The sequence below is a fragment of the Anabrus simplex genome, chromosome 7, assembly GCF_040414725.1.
Source record: "Anabrus simplex isolate iqAnaSimp1 chromosome 7, ASM4041472v1, whole genome shotgun sequence".
Taxonomy (NCBI): Eukaryota; Metazoa; Arthropoda; class Insecta; order Orthoptera; family Tettigoniidae; genus Anabrus; species Anabrus simplex.
In genome coordinates, this window is record NC_090271.1 from 300700404 (window position 1) to 300719291 (window position 18888).

At 40.1% G+C, this 18888-nt stretch overlaps 1 protein-coding gene across 1 annotated transcript in view; it reads left to right on the top strand.

The window, feature by feature from the left end:
* The first annotated feature begins 2775 nt into the window (after positions 1-2775).
* LOC136877821 (kin of IRRE-like protein 2) overlaps positions 2776-18888 on the top strand; it is a 981929-nt gene continuing 965816 nt past the window's right edge. Inside the window, exon 1 of the mRNA XM_068228754.1 lies at positions 2776-2782. Within this exon, the coding sequence (XP_068084855.1) occupies positions 2776-2782 (7 nt within the window). The remainder of the gene's footprint in view (positions 2783-18888) is intronic.

Below are 18888 nucleotides of genomic sequence, written 5' to 3' on the forward strand. Positions count from 1 at the left end.
CATGGCCTACCAAGCGACAGCTGCTCAGCCCAAAGGCCTTCAGATTACTACGAATTCTCTTGGCCGTTGTTCTTGGGTTTCTAACCCCCGTGTGTGGGGGCGGTAGAATAACACACGGCACCCACAGCCTGTCGTAAGAGGCCACTAAGATGGGTCCCCCAGTGGCTCCTAGCTTGGGAGCGTGGGTTGCGACCACAGGACCCTCAGCTGATTTCTATCATTGATTCTACACTTTCATCTAACATTTCCGAAATCCCTTGCTCAACTCCTTATCTTTTCCGGCCCTGGAGATATTAGAGCATTCGAGGCTCAGGGAGTCTTTGATTTTCACGCCCTTGTCTTTCATTGGCCGATACCTTAATTTACTGGAGTGCCGGATCCCTTCCTTATTTCCTCTGATTAGTGTTGTATAGAGGATGGTTGCCGAGTTTTACTTCTTCTTAAAAAAATAATCACCACCACCGCACTTGGCTTTCTAGAGCACAGTCAATATGTTATAACTGTATTTTATTTGAGTACAAGAGAATGAAGTAAATTGCGATGTCCGAGGTTAACGTCCAAAACGTTTAGGAACTCTCTGAAGTAGTCCAGTCGAGGCGAGATTTTATTGCTCGAGGGTAGGGAGGAATCAATGGCCAGGAAGGCTCGTCCTTCACTGCGCTGGGTCTCATTTAAAGGGAGCCTGGCCCAGGATTACGACTGACAGCGACGTGGTTTCTATTTCACGGGATCCATTGCTAAGGTGCTGAGCGTCATCCATTACCGTCGTCCGAGCCCCGATCGAACGTTCAAAGAGATGGCTCGCATCCAAAACGCACTGTCACCGTCCGTGTGCTAATTGCAGTCACACACTTACTGCTTATGCAGGAATAAAATAAGAATAGAGTGGCGAGTCTGTCATTTCATAACTTAAATTATTTATACTGCCTATCCACTGCAGGATATTGGCGATCCAATGTCGGACAGAGGCTGCATGGAAGTGTCTACCAGCTGTCCTCATTGTCGTAATACTTGCAGGTTTCTGGGCCAAGATATTTCTCTTCCTTACACAATTATTTCCCCAAGTAAGTTGGCTTGAAAAATAGTTGAAACGTTTTAATTTCTGGCCTAAATAAGGTGCATTTTGTGTTTAATTGTCTGGATTAGTTCTCTCTGTTTCTCCATTCTTTCCAAGATGTCATCATTCCATGCTCGATCATTCCAGAGAATATTCAATATGTAACGGCATGTTCACAAACCAAATGCTTATATTTATCTTATTACGAGACTTTCAGCGTCCGAGTCCATATACCATGCAATGACACAGCCCAGGAATAACATTGCATGTAATACGGCTTTAATTTGAAGTTAATTTCAAGGTAATTTGAAATTTCTTTATATCCTATGAAGAATTCTCAGCTATTCCAATTGCGTAATTAATTTGTTCAGAGGAGTTCTAAACTTTATGAAGCTAACTCCCTAAATATTTCAAACGTTCAGTTTTGTGCCATAAACTACAATGTGTAGATCAGTGTGCAGATTTTATTTTTACATTCGAATTGAGCTCCTGACAGCGTGTTAACAAACAATCTCATTTTCAGTAGTCTAATTTATCTGCCGGGTTTGATATCCTCCTTGTATCTTCTTTGTTTTTTGCTAGGGGGCTTTACGTCGCACCGACACAGATAGGTCTTATGGCGACGATGGGATAGGAAACGCCTAGGAGTTGGAAGGAAGCGGCCGTGGCCTTTATTAAGGTACAGCCCCAGCATTTGCCTGGTGTGAAAATGGGAAACCACGGAAAACCATTTTCAGGGCTGCAGATAGTGAGATTCGAACCTACTATCTCTCGGATGCAAGCTCACAGCCGCGCGCCTCTACACGCACGGCCAAACTTGTATCTTCTAAGACCATCTATTGGTAGATTCTAATGCACTTCACCGAAATGTACATTTTGCTTTCTAGAATATAATTCAAATTTGGAACACAAATAGATATTTATTATTAGTATAAATTGAGCCCTGTGACATATTTTGTTTTCAGGGATACCGATCTGTCTCAGGTCTTCCTTGCAATTTTAGAACGAACTAAAATTTTCTTCTTTTGGTTTTAAGAAATTCCAAATTTTCTTTGTCTGTCGGTCATTAAGTTTTTTTTCTTTGCTAGTGCTTTAAAGTCGCACTAACACATTGACAGATTTTGGTGATCCAAGGATGGGAATGTTAGGATTGAGAGGGATGCAGAGGTGGTCTTAATTAAGGTTCAGCTCCAGAGTTTTTCTGGTGTGAAAATGAGAAACCATGGAAAACCATCTCACGAATGCACGCTCACAGCTACGTGGCATTGACCGCAAGCGCAGCTCTCTAAGTCGGTCATTATTCAAGAGAAAGATGTTCCCAGCGAAGAGTAATCTTATTTTTAATTGACGATTATATTTGTTTAATCTTACTGTAAAGTTATTCATTCAACCTCCAATGTTCCTCCCATAAACCCATGTTAGACGCTTGATTGGTGCGTGTAATTTTTCTGTGCGTGTGTACCTTTTGTTTCCACACCGAAGATTTGGAAGAGATTGCTTCTCAATGGGACTACAGAGGTTCGAACCCCACCGTCGTCTGTCCTGAGAATGGTTTCCTGTGGTTGGTCATATTCAGAAAATGCTGGGACAGTACCAGTTCATAGGCCACAGCCGAATTCTTCCACCTTCCTATTTAATTTAATTCGGTATCATTCATACCACCTTCATTAGGTCTTCAACTGAGTTCAGCGTCTGGAAGGGCTTCCGGCCGTACAATCATGTCAAGTAAGTTCATATCAACTCATCTTTGACGCCCTATAAAGAAATGCGGTAAACAAACTCTCGAGAAGTGTGTTTAACCGCGTTCTCCTCTTGCCGACTGGCCATAGGCATAGTTGCATTTGGACCGACTCCACGCCACTCACCGTGTACTGTCTTAACGAGAAAGTAAGAGGAAGTATTTGAATATTGTTGCTTGGGTAGTAAAATACCTAACGATGACAGAAGTTAGGAGGACATAAAATACAGACTAGCACAAGTCTTTCTTATGAAAAAAATATGCTCACTTCGAGCATTAATAAAGTAATTATATAGATGTTTTTGAAGACTTTCATCTGGAGAGTGGTATTGCATGGAAGTGAAACATGGACGATAACTAGCTCAGAAAGAAAGACAATCAAATCTGTTTAAACGTCCTCTTACAGAAGGTGAGATGGGTAGATCGAATCACGAATGATGAGATAATCGAATTGGTGAGAGGAGATCGATTTGGATAAATTTGACGAGAATAATAAGAAACATCTTAAGACACCCTGAACTTGTTCGGTTGATTTTCGAGGGCAGTGCAGGCGGTACGAACGACAGGGGTAGGCCAAGGTATGAACATGACGAACAGATCAGAGCAGATACAAGGTGTAGTAGTTACGTAGAAATTAAAAGGTTAGCACAGGATAGTGTGAGATGGAGAGCTGCATCAAGCCACTCGAAGTACTAATATCTCAAATAATACAACAGAAAATTACAGTAGAATCTCGATTATCAGTTACTATATTTACCGCTCTGTAGATTACCAGTCACCAAAATAAAGAATTCGTATTTCAATTTGCACAGAAGATAACTTTCTTGCAAAATCCTCTCGTTTTAAATAATAAGGAAGCACATATTGTGCAAGAATAGAAACTCATGTATCATCTCCTCAGTCACCGGCTATTCGTAGTTTAAGAGTATTTGGTAATGTATACAATTAAATAAATGTTTACAGACCAATTGTTGTTCGATTGAGCGAACCTCATGTACAGGTTTACATTATTCTTAACCAAGGCGATTGATGCACCCCTACTCCAAAGAAGGTAGTCAGTGTCTCCAAGCATTTAAAGTCAACTTCAAAGCTAGTTATTGTGCTTCGATTTCCTCTGCATCCTCAGACTCCCTTTAGTCCCGATGACATCTTCCGAACATCTAAACATATCACTATTCCGACGGTCAAACTGAAAATTTTAGTTTAATTTTCCCTAACCTGAGGGGTCTTACATTTTGAGAGTCTGGCCTCCATACTGATAGTTCGTGTATAATACCCATTCAAGAATTGATAAATTTGTACCTTTCTTCGAAATTCATGTTGTTCAGGCGTTTCCTTATATCTACGACACCTTAAGTTTTCCCTCAGTATTCTTGAGCACAGCTGCTCTAAAATCTTAGATTTGTTAAATAATTGTGGTTGCTTAGCAAAAGCTGAAATTCTTTCTTAGAGTGGATTTCAGTAAAGAAGAAAACCCGTTCCGGTCTAAATTTTGATTAAATACTTTAAAATATGCTCAACAATCGTAGGAATTTAATTTTTCATTCCTAAAATATTTTAGTGTTATTCTTAGATCTTTCATATTGTGCAGCGTAGAATTGCATGCAAGTGAAACATAATCAATAATTAGAACAGAAATAAACAGAAGAGAAACTGATGTTGCAGAATAATGCTCGAACAGGAGAAGCTAATAAGCCAGCTCCATCATACAGAGACGGAACACTTGAGTTGTCTATTAAAAGAAAGGTTAAACATTCAACTTAATTTGTGATTATTGTACGGAAAATTGTATAAAGGTTTCTCCAAACTCATGTATTTGTCACTAGAAATTGAACTAATCAAAACAAATTTAGAAGAGATTGCTTCTCAATGGGACTACAGAGGTTCGAACGCCACCGTCGTCTGTCCTGACAATGGTTTCATGTGGTTGCTCATATTCAGAAAATGCTGGGACAGTACCAGTTCATAGGCCACAGCCGAATTCTTCCACCTTGCTATTTAATTTAATTCGGTATCATTCATACCACCTTCATTAGGTGCGAGATATGAACTTAATTTGTGATTATTGTACGGACAATGGTATAAAATTTTCTCCGAACCCATCCATTTGTCACTAGAAATTGTACTAATCAAAGCATAGAGATTCGCGCAAGCTTTTTCTTCTGGCGCAGAAACACTTGGTCGACTGCCAACCTCACCAAGGAATCGTTTATACAAAACGACACACTCACAAGAAGGAATGCAGTAAATATTCAAAATTTGAAAGGTCTCGGCGCCACCCCAGGAAGCTGAGCATATATTACATAAGATTTCGTGGCACCCTATATTAGTATCTGGTAAGCACCAGTTATTGTTGCTATATTTACAAGCATCAAGCTACAAATTCAAAAGAATTTGTATTCCCTCATATGCAATTCAAGACACGCTCGCCATTCTTTACAGCCCATAAGCATGGGAGGAGATAAAAGGAAGAGGAGTACATTCATGCGCATTCACTGCATCACATTGAATTTACTGAGTCTGTTTCAAACGCAAGACATATGAAAAAAGGATTTGTCTTTAAGTTAAATTATTTATTTTGTGAGTACATACATATACAGAGTGGTCGGAAACAATGTGAATCAAGTATATGAGCGTTAGAGGATTGGTCATGCTGGTAAATAATTGGAAGAATATCATTAGATATCCCGCACCATTGTCATTTTATCAGCTGCTAAATCTAGCCAATCTGATGGTATCGCAGGCAAATTAAGATGGATTTTGCGAGGCGGTGTTGGTAAATCTGTACGTCATATATTGCCAGCTTAAGAGCGCCAAAAGAAGAAATAAACTACTCCAGGGGAGGGACTTGAAGAATGAGAAATCACGCCACCGTGGCATTGGCTGATACCTACTCTGTGTTCGTGTTTGATGCTCATTTCTCGGCAAAGCTCTCAAGCTTGAACAAGCCACATGGAGATTTAGCAACACCGCCTCGAACAGCCCATTTGAATTCGCCCGCGAAGTGATCTGATTGGCTAAATTCAGCAGCTGTTAAAATGAAAAACGTGCGAGATATCGACGTATATTGTTTTTTCAAATCACATATTAGTATGACCAATGTCCGACTCGTTGACTGAATGGTCAGCGTACTGGCCTTCGGTTCTAAGGGTCCCGGGTTCGATTCCTGGTCGGGTCGGGATTTTAACCTTCATTGGTTAATTCCGATGGCTCGGGGGCTGGGTGTTTGTGCTGTCCCCAACATCCCTGCAACTCACACACCACACATAACACTATCCTCAAGTACAATAACACGCTGTTACCTACACACGGCAGATGCCGCCCATCCTCATCCGAGGGTCTGCCTTACAAGAGCTGCAGTCGGCTAGAAATAGCCACACGAAATTTAATTTCATTTAGTATGACCAATGTTCTAGCGCTTATATGCCGACCACCCAGTATACCTCTTCACTTATGCATTTCGTTATTCAGTCTGCAAGCCTCTGTGAATTCAAACAACGCATCCACAATCATCTATTTGCAACTAGCTATGTGTACTGTGATCAGAAGGAACATCAATCTCATCGAGAGCGCATAAAGAGAAGTTTCTGAAATACATGACATAAAATTACAGGAAATTAATCAACACTATTCAAGTACACTGAAATAACATGCTATAAATAGCTTGCCCCGCAGACGAAATCTCAAAGAGTTGACTTTCCTGTATAAAATAATTGATTATGAAATTGATAACTCAAATTGTTGCAGTCAACCTCTTTCTATGCACCTCACAAACTAAATGATTCTGGAAATTTATTCTTTCTTTCAAATGCTAAGAGCCGGTCGAAGTGGCTCAGATGGTTGAGGCGCTAACATTCTGACCCCAACTTGGTAGGATGGTTCCTGGCTCAGTCCGGCGGTATTTGAAGGTGCTCAAATACGTCAACATCGTGTCGGTAGATTTACTGGCACTTAAGAAACTCCTGCGGGAATAAATTCTGGCACCTCGGCGTCTCCGAAAGCCGTAAAAGTACTCAGTGGGACGTAAAAACTAATAACATTATTGTCAAGTGCAAAAACTGCAATTGATAAAGAACTCCCCAATTAAGAGAGGAATGAGCTTTTACAATAATATTCATACCTACGTTGATATCTATATTACAATTTGCTTTACGTCGCACCGACACAGAGGTCTTATGGCAACGATATGATAGGAAAGGGCTAGGTGTGGGAAGGAAGCAGTCTGGACTTAACTAAGGTACATACCCAGCATTTGCCTGGTGTGAAAATGGGAAACCACGGAAATACATCTTCAGGGCTGCCGACAGTGGGGTTCGAGCCCACTATCTCCCGCATGCAACCTCACAGCTGCGCGGCCCTAACCGCACGGCCAACTCGCCCGGTTTGATATTTTAGTATGAAAGAAGCTACATTCAATTCGTCATTTTACACTGTGCTTCTCAACATAAATTAATAGATATCATGGTATTTAAAAACAAAATGATAGTATAAATTTTGAAATATACTTTGAATTATACTTTGAAATAGGTTCCAATATCAACAGAGGAAGCTGCTTGTTGTTTTAGGGGCCTAACATCTAAGGTCATCGGCCCCCACAGAAGAAGCATTGCGCAACAAACGAAGGAAGAAAGGTTCTATAAACATTGTTCGCAAACCCAATATCTTCGGAATTGTGGTGCGCTAACACTACCATCACTGATCACAGTGTTCCTATAATTCACGGAGGATCGAATGCAAAAACAAAACGGAAATACTTTCGTACTTAATCATTGGCCGTAATCGACGGCAAATGTGGTGGCACCAGCCCATTTTCATCGTAGTGTTAGGCGACACTTAACGCGGGTCTTCCATCACACGGTGGATTCATTAGTGAGGGCTGATAACTTGGCCTGCCCGTTCGCTTGATCTTAACCCTTTAGATTTTTGGCTTTGAGGACATGTAGAGACCATGGTGTATGCGATTCCCATAAATTATATGGTTACACTACAAAAAGGCGTGTTCATTTCCTGTGATGCAATCCAGTAACCCCAGGACTCTTCCAGCAAATGCGTGATTCCACGTGACGTAGAATGAAAGGCCACATTGCAATGGATGGAGGTCACATCGAGCGCATATTGTCAAGTGCAGATCAAAGAAATGGTGATCATTGATGGTAGTAATAACGGACCATAACTCCGAAGATATTGGGTTTGCGACAAGTGTTCAAAGGACTTTTCTTCCTTCGTTTGTTGCGTGCTGCTTCCTCTGTAAATATTGGAACATTTTTCAAGGACATTAAACCTCAATTTGTTTTAATTCGAAAGATAATTATTTTACTTGTTCTCTTCTATAGGTTTATATTTACAATGCTTCTCTGGGCATTTTTCTCACTATTGGAATCTTTCTTTTTCTCAGTAGGCCTATTGAACTTTGTTTTGTACTGTCTGGATGCCATGCCAGCCCTCGCAACATCTTATTTTAGTATTTTACTGAATCTGCCACCAGTGAAATATCATCAGCAAGTCTGATACAGTGGATTAGATATCCATTTACTTTTATTCGTTTAGCATTTTAATTCAAGAGTTGTGATAAATTATTTAGTCGTTGCCTTTCCATGTGTTTCATTGAAAGAAACGACACGATGAATATTTTTAAATGGATGTGAGATTATTGAAATTTAACTTGGCGTCCTTGTGGTGTAGAATTTCAATCATCCAAGCAATGTTCACTCTTGCTTCAATTTACGCGACTGACCCGCAGTCTGAATTGGAATATCACTCCAGGTGTCTGAAAGTGGTTTCTGTGTTCTGTTCAACTCCAAGTCTAGGCGCGCACTTGCGATTTCTAGTCGTTGCGAGAGAAAAATCACTGTCACAATATATTATTATTATTATTATTATTATTATTATTATTATTATTATTATTATTATTATTATTATTATTATTATGCACATACTATGCCTGATAAATCGCTGACTTTTTCAGTTGTACGATGGATAATGTATTTTTCACACGTAAAATTTAGATACGTGAGAAATCTTTAAATGTTGCTCAGTTGAAGAGTATGGCTTTCTTCAGAACATTATTATTATTATGAACTTCCTCTGGGAAACATGGTTTCCATAATGATTGTTGATCACTTATTTCATTTATATAAATATCTTACGATGCACATAAATAATTTTAAAAATTTGTCAGTGTTGCGGTCGTACTAATTACTTGGACTGCCCCAAGAAGTACCTCCGTCGATCACAATTTTTTTTGAATCATCTCATTGCTTTTAATATTAATATGATAATAATTAACACATCAATGATCGTAATTAACGTTTTCTTATTTCCATGTGTCCAAACATTACCTGTACGAACCGTTACTTATAACAAATAAAAGAATTTCGTTCTAATGTAATTTTACCGAAAAGGTTATTACGCCTATCATCCTTGAAACACTACAAGAATCTAGCTTCACACAACCGCCACCGCCGTACCAAAGATCAAACACTCCTTGATTTTTCTTCTCTGCCCCGGAAGATTCATTCCGATTTCCAAAGACATTTAAACACATTTCTGCACGAACATTTTATTTTATGAGTAGTGTATTTGTACGGGTTCGGCGGAATCCACAATCTGGATCGGTGTGGATTGAGGCGTGGTCGATTGATTGAATCGATTGATTGATTGTAGATTCATTGATTGATTGTTTGACCATCACGTGACTATGGCACGTGGCTGTGACGCCACAACGCTGGCGATTTAAAAGTGCTAACGTCACCTACGAGGGTTAATTGCTAAGTGTCACCTAAGAGTGTGATTCGAAAAGTGTCTGACTTAACATTAGCTAAGAGTGCGGCGTTAACTACACTCTAACCTAATAACGCCGCACTCTTAGCTAGTGTTATGTTAAATACTTTTCAAATCACCGTCGTAGGTGACACTTTACAATTAACCCTCGTAGCTGACGTTAAAATGTTTTAATCGCCAGCGCTGTGACATTATAGCCACGCCCCATTGTCTCATGACGGCAGTCAATCAATCAATCAATCAATCAATCAATCAATCAATCAATCAATCAATCAATCAATCAATCAATCAATCAATCAATCAATCAATCAATCAATCAATCAATCAATCAATCAATCAATCAATCAATCGACCATGCCCCGATCCACACTGACCCAACCCGTACAAATCCACTACTTTTATGTTGCGATCAATGTATTCTTTGAGTACTTCATTTTAAAGTGGTTGTGTTTTCTAACTTTCAATATTAATCTATCGGTATCGAGCTCATTATTTATAAGGTAGTCATCGCCGTTCGATTCGTTGTCAGATATTTCCGGTATTGTTCTAAAATTCATGCACTCAGACAGTAAAGACAATTGCTTGAACTGCGACTCAACAGTTACTTGTGTGCGCAGTTTCATTCCTTTCTATGTGGCTCATTTCGAGACAGCGATATTCGTGTCGCCAAGAAAATAGGTCAGGTTGCATCTTTTTAATCGCTGCGATTATACGGTCGCATGTACGCGCATTCGTATTTGTTGCATGTGTTTCAATTTTGCGGTTAAACAATCGTGCGATTATAAAGCGCATGTACGCGCCTAGCCCAAACGTCATGGGTGAGCTGTCAGTCTGAATGCCATAGATCTTCAGATTTATAGTGTCTAGATATATATATGATTTTCTTTTTTTTCTTTTGTACGTGGTCAGACATTTTTCAGTTTTACTGATCTGTCGTTTTCCGTAATGAAGCACTCACAACTGAACAGTGCAAACCGTAATTACTTGTCTGGCACTAGTACAATTAAATAACTCCCGCCTTATTAATGAAAATGCAAATAGCTGACTAGGTTATAATATTTTCCTCTTTGCACAGCTATGAATGGCATGAAATCCATTACTCTACGCCATACATACAGTACATTGATTCAAATGTAATAGGGTGAAAATTATAAACCCCAATTTGTCAGAATGAATATTGATGATAATGTAACACAAGTCATATACTAGAGCTCTCTGGAAACCAAATTAATGCTATATCTGTTTCCGCATAATGTTACGGATTATTTAAAAAATAAGGAAGCTTATGAGGTCACTTAATTCAGAGATCATAAACAACTACGCCATGTCCGAATTATATCATGTTCCATTATAAAGGACGCGGTAGCCGAGTAATACCCTCATTGGATTTTCACCAATGCGGACGTAATTCGTATCCTAGCCAATACACATGTGATCTATTGCACCCGTCCGCCTATTGAAAGGGTGAACTGTTTCCCTATACTTTGAATTCTACATTAAACTTGAGGTCACAAGGCTATAATTATGCTACTAACAGTAACGTACAATTGGAAACATGCCTCCTTGATTTGTGTTTTTGGAATGACATGTTTACAATAGAATAGAATATATTTATTTATCAACAAAAGGTTATTTTCCCAATTAAAGATGATTCAATAAAACATAAAATACAACAAATACACCTTAAATAAATGACACTAATTTCCTAAAAACAATAACCATGTCCAAACTAAATCTAGAGACATTTATATATGCATATTTACAACACTTTAAATAAATAAATAAAATAATATTGAATACAATTCGAATCAGAGCCACACAGGTGAAAAGGTAGAAACAAAAACTCTCATTCCTTTAAGATAATGTAAGAGATTATTCCCTATCTCACAATTAAACAGTCCTAGTCTGCTACCGGTAGAATATACACTTAAAATGAAAGTAATAATAATAATAATAATAATAATAATAATAATAATAATAATAATAATAATAATAATAACAATAATAATAATAATAATAATAATAATAATAATAATAATAATAATCAATGTAATAATTGTTAGAGGGATTTATCGTAGACCGCAGATGAAAGGAAGCTCGTGGGGAGAATGGCTGGAGAGCAACCACTTAGAGTAAAGATTACTCTAACAAAAATTGGAATTTTTCTTTCCTCTCTTAAAATCCAAATGAGTTAACAAGAACCAGAAAAATATAGGAGTTAGAAAAATACTTGAGAAAAGTAACATATAAAAAAGAACTCGTCAGCTCCAACAATACAGCGGACTTAGAAGTCTTTAATCAGGCACAAGTTTAATGGGATGAAATTTACAGTTATTAAGCTACATATGGAAGAGCGTAATTGCCCCTAACAGGTACAACTTTATAGTGTGTGAGCTTCTATTACATAGCCTGGAGAAAGTGATGTATCCCCTGTTACCTTTCCAATCACACTGGTAACCAATTTGGTGACACCATTTCATAGTTTCATGAACAGTTTGCCCCATGGTGAGGTTATAATTTACAAGATTTCACAAACAGTTGGAGTACAGTTTCACAAGGAACCTAAATGTAGTCACGGTTACCCTAAAGACCATAATGCATTTACAGGGGGGCATATTACACATCCTACTAGGCTTAAGAAAGGTAAAAACGTTATAACAAATACAGGCTGTTGACAGAAGGGAAGAATGCGAAACACCAGCACTCCTTAAAAGAATATTCTGGAAACTAGAAGAACCTAAGCGGGCTTAAGGCCCAATGGTACAGAGGCTAACCCTGTACTATAACGTATAGGGGAAAATTTAAGGCCGAGAATGAATCCCAAATTTGTAGCTTGGAAAACTTTAGTCACCCAACTCAAAAGTAGAAGGGGCGAGTTCCGAGGTTAACCACTCGTGCTCTCTTATATTAAATAATGTTCCCAGTAGGGGATATAAATTGAGTCCGAAGACTGCGCAAAAGGATCTACATTACAGCGAATAATGAAAATACTGCATATTATATTTTAAAGGAAACGGCTGAAAAGTTCCCCTCAGAACATACGCCGGCACAATCACATATTTAGGTTTATTCTGATATTACCTGTCCTTCCTCAAGCCACCCGCTCCATGCCTCCTACCCACACTAACCTCCATCAAGTCGTGCATACAAACACCGGAGAAATTTCAGACAAGTCGGCCCTAATGCTCTCAGCTTAAATACATCCCCAGGGGAAAGTTGTAGACTATTCTTTGTATTAGAATCCAGAGCGCTGGTAGGCTCGATTTTCATCCACTAACCTGAGTTCTGTTTGGTTAGTAAACTTCATTACCGGCATGTGATAGGCAGGTTACATTAGAGGAGGAACCAGGTGTAAAGTTGAAAACTTCAACACATAAAATAACAATAACAAGGAAATAGGTTTACGAACTTATCAAATTAATTTTCTCGATAGATTCATTGGGGATTAGTCCAACAGAGATCGCTAGAAAATAAATTCCATAGCCATCTAACCATCGGAGGAACAAGTTTTACAATGTCTTAATAGTTCTTAATCACTGTCAGATATGGCCATAGTGGAGATGGCGCACATTTTAAATAGGCGGGGAAGGTGTACCCCTGGTATAATAATAATAATAATAATAATAATAATAATAATAATAATAATAATAATAATAATAAAAATCACTATATTACAGTAATAAAGCCCGAAGTCTTATATGCCAGTGAGACCCTTACACTAAACGGGAAAGGTGACCTAGAAAATATTTTAAAAGAAGAAAGGAGAATCCTGAGGAAAATTCTCGGCCCCCGAAAAACAGAAGATGGATATAGACTGAGGTTACGCAGAGAGACAGAAGAGCATTCCAACATTGCAGCAGACATCCGTAAAAGACGTCTGAAATTCTATGGGCACGTCCACAGATTGCCGGCAAGTAGACTGACACACAAGATTCTCACCTACATAGAACATCTAAAAAATATTCCATGGGTACTGGAAGTGAAGAAGGATCTGGAAAAAGGCCAGATAAACCCAAATGACACCGCGGACAGAAACCTTTATAGGAAAAAAATTAATGGATGGAAAGTGCAACCAAAGAACGAAGTGAAAAAGAAGACTGGAGCAAAGTGGACAGAAGAACGAAAAAGGATCCACGGAGAAAGGATGAGAGTTGTTTGGCAACTCAGAAAACAGAATCGTTAGAGCTTTGCGTGATCCATTGGGTCCATACGCACATAATCATAATAATAATAATAATAATAATAATAATAATAATAATAATAATAATAATAATAATAATAATAATAATAATAATAATACAGTTAAACCCGTCCTCAGCGGAAACCCAAGGGGCCAGATTTTTCAGCTGTATACAGATTCCCGATAATAAAGATTGTTAAAAATAACATAGAATTCATAAGTTCACACCTTCATTAGGCAATCCAGCAGTTTGTTTATATGACTATGTGGTAGATACAGTAATGATTTTAAACATCATCAACTATAACACAAATGTTTTCTTGCTTAGAACCTCCTCGCAGTGCACAGTAGCACACTTATCTAGTACACATCGCATGTTTTATAGAAATAACACCAATAGTAATACTGTAGGGTACTGTCATGTACGTCTTCCAGTAATCCACAAATGTACACTTGTAGCACGGTTCTGAATTAAAATAAGGGCACGGCACATAATGTCGAAATATTCCGCGTCATTTTTCGTTAGTGAAAGAGACTGAATGATCTTTATGGCTGAATGCACATGCCTGTAGGACTTCACATTATACAAACCATGTTCTTTATAGCTCCGTTCACATATTGATTGCAATCTATTTCTGTTCCATTTCTCGCAGGTGATAGGGGATGAACTCTTCGACGGTTTCTAACGCCACCTCTGTCTCAACTTCTAGATCAATGGCCATGTAATCGTCTGACTGACTTTACCATAATTCGTTCGAGAGTTTGTTGTAGTAATCAATATCTCTGCCATCTTAGATCCAGTTGGAAAACGCCCGTACTGAAAAGGGTTAGAGGGAAAATTTACATTCTTTTTCGTTAAAGTCGCGAAATTTCCTTCCGTTTCTGCGTCAGGCATGTTCCGCTAAATATAAGTAAACTTAATTGAATATTAAACCATAATTCACGAGACCGGGGAAATTTTACGAAATGGATAGTTTTCCGGTTCATAAAGGTTCCGCTGGTTATGTAAACGAAAGGTATTCACGAAATGTCACTGTAGTATTTGTACCAAATGGAATATAACAATTCATTTTACTGAAATATAGTGTAAAATCTGCGGCAAATTCAAAAATAGTACGAAATATTTTAGTTGCAGGGAATAATATGGATACATATCTTACTACCTTACAACTGTTTTTTCTGCTAGGTTGCAGCGCTTTCGTGTGTGTTTTGTTTGTCTAACACTTTTGTGTGTGATGTCTTTGCTCACTTAAGTTGTTTGAATTAATTTGGTGTCGTTTTATTCATGTTACTCATTTGTTTATTGCGCTGACTCATTAATTAAGTGATATATTTATTGGTGCAGACATCATAATATTTTGCTGTGTGAACTGCCCGCACTAGTCAAATGAACAAAGATAATGACAATTCATAGACATAGTACTCCCATTCGTTGGTGCAAGCCCTGGACCTCTAGAAAGAAACATAAGACGGCACGAACAGCGGAATACAACTTAACGGAGTTCTATCTACGGCACGTAAGTACGCATACATACACTGACTGACAGAGCAAATGCAACACCAAGAAGGAGTGGTCAGAACTTTATGCCAATTGCAGGGTAGACTGACGTCACTGAGGTATGCTCATGATGTGACCTGCGCCGCTGTGCTGCGCACGTAGCGAACGATAAATGGGACACGGCGTTGGCGAATGGCCCACTTCGTACCGTGATTTCTCAGCCGACAGTCATTGTAGAACGTGTTGTCGTGTGCCACAGGACACGTGTATAGCTAAGAATGCCAGGCCGCCGTCAACGGAGGCATTTCCAGCAGACAGACGACTTTACGAGGGGTATGGTGATCGGGCTGAGAAGGGCAGGTTGGTCGCTTCGTCAAATCGCAGCCGATACCCATAGGGATGTGTCCACGGTGCAGCGCCTGTGGCGAAGATGGTTGGCGCAGGGACATGTGGCACGTGCGAGGGGTCCAGGCGCAGCCCGAGTGACGTCAGCACGCGAGGATCGGCGCATCCGCCGCCAAGCGGTGGCAGCCCCGCACGCCACGTCAACCGCCATTCTTCAGCATGTGCAAGACACCCTGGCTGTTCCAATATCGACCAGAACAATTTCCCGTCGATTGGTTGAAGGAGGCCTGCACTCCCGGCGTCCGCTCAGAAGACTACCATTGACTCCACAGCATAGACGTGCACGCCTGGCATGGTGCCGGGCTAGAGCGACTTGGATGAGGGAATGGCGGAACGTCGTGTTCTCCGATGAGTCACGCTTCTGTTCTGTCAGTGATAGTCACCGCAGACGAGTGTAGCGTCGGCGTGGAGAAAGGTCAAATCCGGCAGTAACTGTGGAGCGCCCTACCGCTAGACAACGCGGCATCATGGTTTGGGGAGCTATTGCGTATGATTCCACGTCACCTCTAGTGCGTATTCAAGGCACGTTAAATGCCCACCGCTACGTGCAGCATGTGCTGCGGCCGGTGGCACTCCCGAACCTTCAGGGGCTGCCCAATGCTCTGTTTCAGCAGGATAATGCCCGCCCACACACTGCCCGCATCTCCCAACAGGTTCTACGAGGTGTACAGATGCTTCCGTGGCCAGTGTACTCTCCGGATCTCTCACCAATCGAACACGTGTGGGATCTCATTGGACGCCGTTTGCAAACTCTGCCCCAGCCTCGTACGGACGACCAACTGTGGCAAATGGTTGACAGAGAATGGAGAACCATCCCTAAGGACACCATCCGCACTCTTATTGACTCTGTACCTCGACGTGTTTCTGCGTGCATCGCCGCTCGCGGTGGTCCTACATCCTACTGAGTCGATGCCGTGCGCATTGTGTAACCTGCATATCGGTTTGAAATAAACATCAATTATTCGTCCGTACCGTCTCTGTTTTTTCCCCAACTTTCATCCCTTTCGAACCACTCCTCCTTGGTGTTGCATTGTCACTGTCAGTCAGTGTATTTCTCCAGTAACGACGGTATTTCTGAATTTGCCGTGGATTTTTCCCTTTATTGGTGTAAGAGCAATTATTATGTTCCATTTGGGACAAATATTACAGTGACGTTTTGTGGATATATTTGGTCTACATAACCGGTTCCGCTAAAGGCAGATTTTACTGTAATAATAATATGGCGGATTCCACCATTTTGAGTAAGACAGTGGGAAGGAGCGACATGTGTCGGCTCCGCCTGGGAACCGACGACGTCACTACTCGGATGTTCAATCCCGCGCGAACAAGTCAAGAGCGCAATTCCAGCCCCCTCTGTCATCAGTCTGTTACCTCTTGGAGACCTCCAACGGTGGTTGAAAGACCTGGAAGTTAAACAAACATCATTCCAAATCGAGAAGACTCTAAACACTTCTTCTTGTTCTGTTCAATCATGGAATTGACTCTGTCGTCAGTGAGGTCAGGAGTGTCGCGTGTCATTATGTCGTGTCTACGTTGAGTCTATTATTACAGTACTAATTTATTTATTTATTTATATATTTATCTCTCCTTTAGGATCTTAGCTTTCAGTGCTTCATCCTTTCTTGTTCCTTCTTTTTCCTTCAATACTCCTTCATATTCTCACAATGTAGCCTTTCCCCACCCCACCCACCCCGTCGGTCCATTTAGGGAGTTTTCCATCCCTTCCGAATTTGGAATACTTCCATTTTTTAACTCTTTCCAAAATCACTCTCTCTGTTGCTTCTTTTTATTCCCCTACTAATTCTTTCCAAATCTTTCTTGACATAATGTATCCAGGTTTTTGTTTACTTCTTGTTTGAAGGATACTTGAAGACTTGTTGTCACCCCATTCTGTACAAATGTCCAATAACTATCAATCGCCTCATCCGTATTGTTCCTGGTATGTTTCCTATGTTCTGGTGTATTTCATCATTGCTTCATGATTTCCAATATTCTGTAGTTATTAGCGGACCAATTATTTTCCTCATAATTCTTCCTCCCAGTAATTCTAATGTATTCAACTTGTAATTCAGCACTAGACATTCACTCACGTATGGGCATAAATCTACGAGAATATTTCCGCTCCAGAGCTGAAATATGGTGTCTTCATCATGTTGCTTCAAGAGCTGATATAAACTACACACCTCTCGATCAGTCGTCGCCGAAAATGCCTGTATCTACCCCACCTACAAAGGAGATGACTACAGTCGGATGGAAGCAATAAGCTCTTCACGGGAAAAGTCACCATGAACTGGATCTGCCTCATACTGACAAGTCTGCGTCGCACGCTTAGCTGACCTACTCAGGTCTTTTGACCAGAAAGAGAAGGATTTGTTATGGCCATCCGAGATCAAGCAATTGCTATGCGGATCTACCATAGATTCATCATGAATAATCCACAGTTGTCACAGACAACTGCCCCCGTTGTTCCAGAAATAAAGAGAGCGTACAACATGTCATCTCTGGCTGCCCACACCTGGCAAACACTGATTATAAGCACCGACATGATCAGGTAACTCTAGTCATTCACCGAAAACGTTCTGTACAATGTGAATTTCTTCAGTCGTCAACTGCATATTGGAAATACACACGTTGACCCGTTCTCGAAAACTCTTCATACAAGCTTCTAAGGGACCCAGAATTAATCGATGTCACGTTCAGCAATAATAGACCAGGCAGTATTCTAATATATAAATCAAAAACATCCTTATCTCTTATAGAAATTGCCTGTAAAAATAGCCGCAGAGATATCAAAATACACAGAACCTAGCAATAGAAATACAACTTTTGTGGAAACTGTATGTATGTTGGGTATTCAGCCCGAAGGCTGGTTTGATCCTCTACAGCTCCACCAACAGCTGTCATAGATAGCCTAGGTGTCACTGAAGAGGCACACTGGGGAAGTGAGGAGTGAGGTAGTTTCCCGTTGCTTTCCTCACTGATCCAGAAGTTGCTATTGCATACCAGTCTGCCAATCCCACTGAAATGCATGCACCAACCGACCCTATGAGAGATATTTTCACACCATTCATAACAGGGACTGGCTGCATAAGGAATGGCATTACTAGCATCGCTCATACCTCGGTCACTTTCATATTGTCAAGGCCGAGGATGAGGCTGAGACAGGTCAATAAAAGTAACACATTTATTCTAGCCCATACCAGAAGACATAGTGCACTGTAAACACTACA